Source organism: Camelus ferus, chromosome 6 (genome assembly GCF_009834535.1).
Source record: "Camelus ferus isolate YT-003-E chromosome 6, BCGSAC_Cfer_1.0, whole genome shotgun sequence".
NCBI lineage: Eukaryota > Metazoa > Chordata > Mammalia > Artiodactyla > Camelidae > Camelus > Camelus ferus.
In genome coordinates this window covers 54,400,198-54,410,050 of record NC_045701.1, presented here as the reverse complement: position 1 = coordinate 54,410,050, position 9,853 = coordinate 54,400,198, and the positions used below count along the sequence as shown (strand labels likewise).

At 53.5% G+C, this 9,853-nt stretch overlaps 1 protein-coding gene across 2 annotated transcripts; it reads left to right on the top strand.

Annotated features, from left to right (window-relative positions):
• The first annotated feature begins 317 nt into the window (after positions 1-317).
• On the top strand, positions 318-7,297 carry BMP4 (bone morphogenetic protein 4). Of its 2 annotated transcripts, none has more exons than XM_006185422.2 (4): positions 318-626; positions 3,666-3,790; positions 4,846-5,222; positions 6,176-7,297. In XM_006185422.2, exons 3-4 carry the CDS (start codon positions 4,853-4,855, stop codon positions 7,030-7,032), a joined length of 1,227 nt encoding a protein of 408 aa, XP_006185484.1. In that variant the 5' UTR covers positions 318-626; positions 3,666-3,790; positions 4,846-4,852; the 3' UTR covers positions 7,033-7,297. The 2 variants fall into 2 exon arrangements, with proteins under 2 accessions (XP_006185484.1, XP_032337961.1); XM_032482070.1 differs by having other exon boundaries at positions 355-416; positions 4,899-5,222.
• Positions 7,298-9,853: the final 2,556 nt, after the last annotated feature.

Sequence of the window (9,853 nt, the reverse complement as noted above, 5' to 3'; positions counted from 1 at the left end):
TTACTCTAAACGCAGGGAAGCCCAGACTCCCATGGGTATTTTTGGAAGGTACGGCGACTAGTCGGTGCATGCTTTCTAGTACCTCTGCACGTGGTCCCCAGGTGAGCCCCGGCCGCTTCTCTGAGCTGGAGGCAGCGGCGTCCCAGCCAGGGCGGCAGCTGCGAACTCTGGCGCTGCCCGGGTTTCCGGGACCAGGGCCTGCGAGGCGAGGCCCGGCGGCTGGATGGGAGGATGTGGGCGGGGCTCCCATCCCAGAAAGGGAGGCGAGCGAGGGAGGAGGGAAGAAGGGAGGGGCTGCCGGGGAAGAGGAGGAGGAAGGAAAGAAAGAAAGAGAGAGGGAAGAGGAGGAAGAAGATGCAAGAAGGCAGAGGAGGAGGGAGGGAGGGAAGAGGAGCGGAGCTCCGCCCGGAAGCTAGGTGAGTTTGGCATCTGAGCCGAGGGACGTGAGCCTGCGACGCCGCTGCTGATCCGGGCTGAGTGTCTCGCCTCTCTCCCTGATGGGATTCCCGTCCGCGCCGTCTCGAGCCTGCTGCGCCCCAGTCCTCGGCCCTCGCCCAGGTTCACTGCAGCCGTTCAGAGGTCCCCAGGAGCTGCTGCTGGCGAGCCCGCTTCTTCAGGGACCTATGGTGAGCGAGGCTACCTGGCGAGGGGCGGAGGGGAGCTAGGGCGCATCTCTGAGGAGAGAGACAAGGGGCTCTGGCTGTGGCCGAGGCAAAAGGTGGCCTTCCCCTCTCTGTCTCCCCCCCCCCCCAATCATAGTGCTAGAGGTAGGGATGCTGGCACTGAAAGACACTTCCACGTACGCTACTGCCTCTACCCAGACCACTTTCTCGGTCCCGTGACCCCGGGGAGATTTCCACCTTTGGTAGGTTCGGGGCAGGAGAGGAGAAAAGAGAAACCTTTATTTGAAGGTCATTAGGAAAGACTGTGGGGTCTTTAGTGGAATACGTTGCCCGTGGACTAGTATTTGTGATCCCCAGATGGACAGGGCCAGGGGAGAAAAGGGAGTGCCGGCTGTGAGGTCCGGAGAGAGTGAGGGGGCTGAGGCACGACCAGGTGGAGAGAGAACACCTAACCAGGGCCAGTTCTTCGGTGGAGAGCGCAGTTCTGCTGCTTCTGGAGCGTGCGCACCACTGGAGAGGCTGCGTCTAGAGTGTCACCAGACCCGGCCACCAGCAGGCGAAAGCCCCCGAGAGCTGGTAGACCACAGCTGCCCAACACAACTCCACGAGCTATTTTCGTTGACTTGAAGCATCCAAGGAGCGTCTCCCTCTATTATTTCATGGTGTCGGTCTGTAGGGATGATGGCCGGGATGCTAGCTGATCCGGGACACGACTTCCTGCGGTGTTTGCGTTCTTCAGGGAGTCCCTGGCGAGACGCACAGCGGACGCGCGGCTCTTACTGGTCCTCCTGCCCCGGAGCCGACGGGACAGGGTATCGGGATTCCCGGGTCCCGCGCGGCCTCAGACGCTTCCAAGGCACCGCTTAGGTGGATAGTTTGTGAGGATCGCGGTTTGTGGGCTGAAGGCTTTGTAAGATGTTAAAATCCCCAAAGACATAGACTTGGTAAACTGAGGCCACCTTTGAATAAACGCGTTGGGGATAAGCTCCGGCAGGGAAATAAAGGATAGTCTCCATGAGTTCCATCCCCTCCCCACCAAGAAAAAGTTCTAGAGATGAAAGTGCTTTTAGGCTTTTTTAAATTAAAAAAAAAAATCAGAAGAGAAAAATTTGATTAGAGACGAATCCTGCTGAATCTGAAATTGAAACACAACCTGCTCTTCTCCCAGCCTCTGGGTTTTAGGCGCAGCGCGCGCTCCCGCTGCCGCCCTGGGAGATTCCTAGGGTCAGAGGATTGTCCCTGGACTGTGGGCGCCCGCCCCTTCCACTGCCCTTCGCCTGCGGGGACTGGCCCTTCTCTGTCTGCTTTTCCTATTTCTGGAGCTCCTCCCATGGGGCATTTTTAGGGTTCCAGGCATCTCAACCAAACTCTTTGCTCTTCCCACTCTTTCGCAGTCAGCCACAGCGGTGGCGCGGGAGCGGGAAAACCTTAAACCGCTCAAAAAGCGGCGCGGCTATCGCCCGGCGCAGACGGTCGCGTAGGGGCGCCCGCGGCCTCCGCACCCCGGCCAGTGCGGTGTCGGGCGGCGCCGGGCAGCCGCGCCCGGGAGGAAGGGCTAAGCGCTTGATCCTTTACTCTTCTTCGCCCAAGCCTTCCTGAGAGTGCTCCCAATAAGAAAATCAAATTTGTAGGGGAGAGTGAGGTCGGCAACATGAGCCATCGAGCTCTGAAGCGACCCAAGGCAGGAACTGGGAACGACCTCAGGAAAGGGCGGCCGAGTGTCGCGCGCTTTGCAGCGGGAGTCTTGGGACTCGGGACCCTGGACGGCCCCGGGCTGACGCAGGGTTGCATGGATCAGGGTTTCGAAAAGGCCCCCATGCTGAGCGACCCACGCGTGCAGCATCTTCGGTTAGCTTAAGGACAGCCCAGTAATCCCTTGAGCTGTGGGTTGGTAAAATTCTTGAAGAAATATTTGCTGCGACTCTGCAGCTGGTGCAAAGGAGGAAGGGGGTGGGGGAGGAAGTGGCGGGGGAGGAGTAGTGGTTTAAAAAAGACTGGCTAGGGGAAGAGAGAGAGACGCAGACGCAGAGGTCGAGCGCAGGCCGAAAGCTGTTCACGGTTTTCTCCTGGGAGCGCGGTGGGATTTTCTTTCTGTGCCGGGTCGGGAGTTGTAAAACCTCCGCGACATTGAGACCTGGAACATGTGATGACCCCTTTCCGAGGAGACGCCTCTTTGAGAATCTGCCCCTTGAATGGCCCGCCGACCACTTTCTTTGGGGATTCGCTTTGCTCGGGGTGGGGGGACGCCGCGGTGCGGAGATTCTCTCCATAAAGGAAGCGAGAAAAGAGCCTACCGGCCGCTACCGCATCACTTTCCCACACCGATCACCGCGCCTAACCATCGCCCCTCCCGCCCTGCCTGACAGGGTCAGCAGCTTTTGGCTGGGAGCTAAAGCGGCTGCCCAGTTTCTCTGAACACTTGCAGGCGTCCGCCGGCGGGGAATCTAGCTGTCGCTGGGGCAGTATTTCGCTTCGGGGAGACCCTGGATAGGAAGTGGAGGGGGGCGCGCGCGGCGCGCGCGCGCGTGTGTGTCCCTCAGCACTTTCCTTTTTAAATGTCCCTTGATGGTAAGGCTTTCAGCCGCTGAGCCTCCACCACCCCCGATCCCGGCCCCACTTTGAGCCAGGTTCGCGCTGAAAGGCGCAGCCCCTGCAATGCTCCCGAGATCCTCCGGCTTCAGGCCGCTGGCGCGAGGGCCCAGCCCCCGAAGCCCCGAAGGCCGCAGGTAGAGGTGAGGACCGCGTCCTCCACGCGCTGGACCCGGAGATCGGCCGAGGGGTCGCCCGAGCGCCGCCCGGAGCTCCTCCCGGACCTCCTCCCGGACCGCAGGAGGCTCCGGCGGCAGACGCGGAGGCTGGCCTCTCCTGGAGGGGGCGGGGCCGCGGGCGGGCGGGCAGCGGGGCGGAGGAGAGCGCGCGGGCCCTTTCGCCGCCCGCCGAAGCTCGGGGCGGGGCCTCTGCGTTCACGTGACTCAGAGGGGCTGGAAGAAAAACAGAGTCCGTCTGCGCCAGAGTCTCATTATATTCAAATATTCATTTTAGGAGCCATTCCGTAGTGCCATCCAGAGCAACGCACTGCCGCAGCTCCTCTGAGCCTTTCCAGCAAGTTTGTTCAAGATTGGCTGTCAAGAATCATGGACTGTTATTATATGCCTTGTTTTCTGTCAGTGAGTAGACACCTCTTCCTTCCCTCCTCCCGGGAGTTCAATCTGCCCTCCCCACCTGTGCTCGCTTCGTGTCCCTCCCGTCGGACCTTCCTTCCAGAGTCCACACTCTGCTTTCTGGCAGCGCTGTCGCTTTCTTCTTGGCCTGGTGGCCGCTGTGCGCCTAACATATCAGTTCTATTTAAAGTGCTGCTTGCTCCCACTCTCAATCTCTCTCAAATCCGTGCCTTACAAGAAAGGGGAGAGAGGGGGCTAAAGAGGTGAAAGGTCCGCAGCTCCGGGGGCTAAACACCCTCTTCCCCACTTGACAGGGGAGTGCCCAGTGCCCCCGTGGCGCGTTTCCAGCTGCTTGTCAAAACTCACAGAGATCACACTCTCGGAATCATCCCCCACAGCCTTCCCTGGGAGTGAGCTAGCGGGAGCGATCAGATGCTTTTTGCTGGGCATTTCAAACTCACCAGCCACAGTAAAATAAACCCCCAAGCCATTCGGTCAGCTCCCAGATCCTGCCGCCCAGTGTCTTCGCCCTGCCCCTGTTTCTCTGCTTTCCCTCCCTCCTGCTCCGAACCAGCTGGAAGTTGTGGAAGTTGGGCTCAGAGGGCGGAGGAAGAAGGGCGGGTGGAGAAAGAGGGGGAGAGAGGCAGAAGGTCTGAAGTGGAGAGGAGAGCGATGGCATTTTAATTCTCCCTCCCCCACCCTTTTCTACCTCCTCAATGTTAACTGTTTATCCTTGAAGAAGCCAAGCTGAGATCATGGCTCAGATAGCAGTTGGGACAAAAAAAGATTAACAGGATGGAGGCTATCTGATTTGGGGTTATTTGACTGTAAACAAGTTAGACCAAGTAATTACAGGGCAATTCCTACTTTCAGGCCGTGCATGGCTGCAGCTGGTGGTGGGGGGTGTGTGAGGGAGAAGACACAAACTTGATCTCTCTGACCTGTTGTACATCTTGACCCTCTATCTCCAGCCCTATATGCGTGTGCAGAGACATCTCTATTTCTCTCTAGTTATTGGTGTTTATTTATTCTTTAACCTTCCACCTCCTCCCCCTCCCCAGAGACACCATGATTCCTGGTAACCGAATGCTGATGGTCGTTTTATTATGCCAAGTCCTGCTAGGAGGCGCGAGCCATGCTAGTCTGATACCTGAGACGGGGAAGAAAAAAGTCGCCGAGATTCAGGGCCACGCGGGAGGACGCCGCTCAGGGCAGAGCCATGAGCTCCTTCGGGACTTCGAGGCTACACTCCTGCAGATGTTCGGGCTGCGCCGCCGCCCGCAGCCTAGCAAGAGCGCAGTCATCCCGGATTACATGCGGGATCTTTACCGGCTCCAGTCTGGGGAGGAGGAGGAAGAACAGGTACACAGCACGGGTCTGGTGTATCCTGAGCGCCCCGCCAGTCGGGCCAACACCGTGAGGAGCTTCCACCATGAAGGTTAGTCCCTGTACCCAGCTTGGGCTGGGGAGGGCCAGGAGGGCTGCCTGGTGGAGCAGTGGAAGCCCTGGGGGAGAAGAGTTCAGGTTACATCAAAGCCCCAAATCTAGGAGGCTGGGGAACTGAGCTGCTTACCTCCAAAGCATTTCCAGAGCTGTGGCTAAATTTGTTTTTTTGGAGACAGGGGAGGGGCTGGGGAGAAGGGGAATGATACCACTCAGTCGTGGTCTAGCCCCCGTGGTGTGTTTTTGCTATATCAAAGCCTTTTATGCCAGGTTTCTCTGCCTTTTTTTTCCAAAGCACCTACTGAATTTAATATTACAGCTGTGTGTTTGTCAGGTTTATTCAATAGGGGCCTTGTAATCCGATCTGAATGTTTCCTAGCGGATGTTTCTTTTCCAAAGTAAATCTGAGTTATTAATCCACCAGCATCATTACTGTGTTGGAATTTATTTTCCCCTCTGTAACATGATCAACAAGGCATGCTCTGTGTTTCCCAGATCGCTGGGGAAATGTTTAGTAACATACTCGAAAGTGGAAGAAGAGGGAGAGGGTGGTTGTGTGCATGTTTCCTCCTGCCTCTGCTCTGTTGGCCCCTCTTTCTTTACAACCACTTGTAAAGAAAACTGTGTACACAAAGCCAAGAGGGCTTTAAAAGGGGAGTCTGATGGTGGTGGAGTAAGGAGTTGACACATGGAAATTATTAGACATATAAAGAAGGCAGGGAGATCTTTCTGTCTTTGGTGCTTGCTGAATGCTAGCTAAGTTTCACCAGTTTGCCAGCTGCCCCACTTATCTGCTCCTTCAAATCACAAGGTATGCTTATTTCCCCCAAATAGGCTTCACTATCTAAGCAGAATTCACCACTCGTCCCCCCAACTCTTAGCTATTTCTTGACTTTTCAAACTCTTGAAAAGCTCATGTGCTTTCTTTTCCTCCCCAACTGTGCCTAGAACATCTGGAGAACATCCCAGGGACCAGCGAAAACTCTGCTTTTCGTTTCCTCTTTAACCTCAGCAGCATCCCAGAGAACGAGGTGATCTCGTCTGCAGAGCTTCGACTCTTCCGGGAGCAGGTGGACCAGGGCCCTGACTGGGAGCAGGGCTTCCATCGTATAAACATTTATGAGGTTATGAAGCCCCCGGCAGAAGTGGTGCCCGGGCACCTCATCACACGACTACTGGACACAAGACTGGTTCACCACAATGTGACACGGTGGGAAGCTTTTGATGTGAGCCCTGCCGTCCTTCGCTGGACCCGGGAGAAACAGCCGAACTATGGGCTGGCCATTGAGGTGACCCACCTCCATCAGACACGGACCCACCAGGGCCAGCATGTCAGGATTAGCCGATCGTTACCTCAAGGGAGTGGGGATTGGGCCCAGCTCCGGCCCCTCCTGGTCACCTTTGGCCATGATGGCCGGGGACATGCCTTGACCCGACGCCGGAGGGCCAAGCGTAGCCCCAAGCATCACCCACAGAGGGCCCGGAAGAAGAATAAGAACTGCCGGCGCCACTCGCTCTATGTGGACTTCAGCGATGTGGGCTGGAATGACTGGATTGTGGCCCCACCAGGCTACCAGGCCTTCTACTGCCACGGAGACTGCCCCTTTCCACTGGCTGACCACCTCAACTCAACCAACCATGCCATCGTGCAGACCCTGGTCAACTCCGTCAATTCCAGTATCCCCAAAGCCTGTTGTGTTCCCACCGAACTGAGCGCCATCTCCATGCTGTACCTGGATGAGTATGACAAGGTGGTACTGAAAAATTATCAGGAGATGGTAGTAGAGGGTTGTGGGTGCCGCTGAGGTCAGGCCTTCCTTGGGGGACACACACACACACACACACATCCATCCACTACTCACCTACACACTACACAGACTGCTTTCTTATAGCTGGACTTTTATCTTAAAAAAAAAAAAAAGGAAAAAAAAAACCTAAACATTCACCTTGACCTTATTTATGACTTTATGTGCAAATGTTTTGACCATATTGATCATATATTTTGACAAAATATATTTATAACTACGTATTAAAAGAAAAAATAAAATGAGTCATTATTTTAAAGGTAAACTATGTTCTTTTTCTCCTTAATCCTTCCTCTCTTCTTTCTGCCCCATCTCTTTTGAATGAGATTTTGTTCTATTAAGGTGGGGCTGGGGGCAGGATGGAAGTCAGAGAGTGGTAACTGGAGGTGGTTAAGTTGGACAGACAGGAAGTAAACTGATGGTGGAGGATGGTAATTGCCAGGATGAATTGTTTTCCATTTCTATTTAATGTTAACAAGGACAAGGACGCAGCATCCTCTCCCATCTGGATGACACATGCCTTGGAGAAACAGTGGGATGAAAGGAGTAGGCCAGATTAAAGACTCTGTTTGGGGCTCCTTGTACATCCTCTGTTTTTGTTCACCTGTTAGAGGTGTGTCCCAGCCAAGTGTGATGGAGAAGAGTCTCAACTCTAGGGAAATGGTTCTCACCTCTGCTTTGATGATACCCCAAGGTGTCTCCAGTTATATTTTAGGCACCAATGTTGTATTTTCAAACCAAAACTAATTTGCACACTCACATATGAGCGTGTGTGTATGTATGTGCGTGCTTTTTTTTTTTTAAAAAAAACAGGAGTTTTGGGGAGTTTGAGAATTGGGTTGTATCCAATAAAACAAATAATGTGCCTTACCTTCAAAAAGTTTGGTGACGACTATTTTAATATACTTACAAGGTGGAATTCTCCAGTGTTTCTGGACTTTCCCCCTTGTCTCCTATTCCCCAGATGAAGGCTTTCATAGAGTTCAAAATTCCAACAGACTGAGTTGGTTGGAGGGGTGGCAGGTAATGGAGTCAGATACCGAAGGGTCAGAATTTCTAAGTAGGAATTGTGAAACTCTTCCACTGTCTAGAATCTCTCAGGTCAAATACCAGCTCCTTGCGTCTCTCTGCCACCCCTCCCCCCTGCCTTGGAACTGGGCAGAAAGTGATACACCTGGTGGCTGTAATGTTCTGAGCCAGGGTTTCTTCAAGGAGGAAGCTCAGTTTTTGGCCAAAGTAAAAACGAAAAATGCTAATGTGCTTACACAGTCTCCCTCAGTTCAGGGCTGCCAGCAAGGCAAAGAAAGGGCTTTCTGGAATCACATGGATAGAGGGGCTAAGAGGACTAGAGGAGAGACCTTTGCTTTTTCTTACTTGCCACTAGCAACTAGGTTATGCCCTGGAATTTTAGCTTGCTTGGGCTCATTTCTTACATGTGCTTTTTATCTGCATGGGCTTGGATGGGTTTAAGGCAAAAGCAATGTCTTTATATAGTCTGCAGGATGGGCGGTTCAGAGTGCATTCTCTGTCAGGACAATGTAGGCATGGGTGGCAGTGTGGTGGCCGTGTTGGCAGTGAGTGTGCACCCCCTGCACCCATGTACACACACTCTTTCATGTGTTCTTGGGGGTGGGGTGGGGTGGGTGAAGCAGGACTCATTTTTGTTTTTAATTACTGAAGTCCTGCAATCCTCCGAAAGGAGCAGCTTAGTGGAAACCAATAAAAATAGAAGTGGAGCGGTTGCCAAAGCCCCAGCTCCCCGGAGAGCGCAGGTGGAGAGAGGAGATCAGAGCCCCAGGCAAAGGCAGCAAGACTCCACAGTGCCTCCAAAACTCCTTGCAAAGAGGGATGCTTCCCCCCTCCCCTAGCCCCCCAGGTCACTGCCCCTTTGATTAATGGTAAGGAGGTCGAATAAATCATTTAGGGGAAGCCCATTATGGGTTCCCCTCAGGCGGTCTCATTTTGTTTTGCCCGATTTCCACCAACTTTCTGAAGCGTACGTGTCATTGAAAAAGAACCCACAGATCTCTAGCACTTGGACAAATTATCCGAGGGCGAATCTTGAGCCCAGTGGCAGTCTGGCTCAGGTCACTTTCTAGCAACCACCCTCCCCCTCAACTTCCCCCTCCTTCTACTGGCTTATTTTCAGGAATGGATAATGTTGTTTATTTGTTCAGCCAAATATTTGGTCTGGGGAATTTACCGTGAAATTCTGTGAATTGCATATACCTAGTTAACAAAATAGTCCTAATGCCACAAATGTTAGCATGAAAAACAACAGCTATGGCCAGCTTTAACTCTTTAAATTCTGCTGGAAGGCATAGTCCTGAGGTCCGGGAAGATAAGGAATTGAATGTGTGTGATGACTTAACTTAGGTTTCACTATTTTACATTTTGGGCTAATGCTGGACTCAGTACTTTAGGGAAGCTATAGGGTGAATCTCGTCATTGCTTTTGGATTAAGTCTGCCATTCCCCGCTCTGACCTCCAACCCCTCCATATCTTTTTTGCTCAGAGTAATGTTCTCATTACTTAAAATAAGATGGGGAGGGAGAATCGCTCTCGAGGAGTTCAACAAAGGCGTAACCACATCAGAGGAGCTGCTCGGTTGATCCTTGCCCAACTCTTAAACTCAAACCGGCTTCCTAGGAGCTTAAGAAAAAAAATAGCTGGGGGAGCGGGGGATGGGCCCTGAACGCATCACACATTCCCCGACTTTCGTTGCGTAATTCGCTCTGAACCTGCCAGGTGACCTGCTGACTTTGTTTTCTGTCTTGACCATGCTTCATTCCACCACCCCCTTGCCGCCGGGCAGCGCCAC

What these genes read in the sequence shown, in the direction of transcription:
- BMP4 (XM_032482070.1), top strand. Translation starts at nt 355, where the DNA reads ATGCAAGAAGGCAGAGGAGGAGGGAGGGAGGGAAGAGGAGCGGAGCTC. An exon ending in ATATGCCTTGTTTTCTGTCA is followed by an intron (nt 3,791 to 4,898) that starts GTGAGTAGACAC and finishes TATTATGCCAAG; the next exon opens with TCCTGCTAGGAGGCGCGAGC. An exon ending in GAGGAGCTTCCACCATGAAG is followed by an intron (nt 5,223 to 6,175) that starts GTTAGTCCCTGT and finishes AACTGTGCCTAG; the next exon opens with AACATCTGGAGAACATCCCA.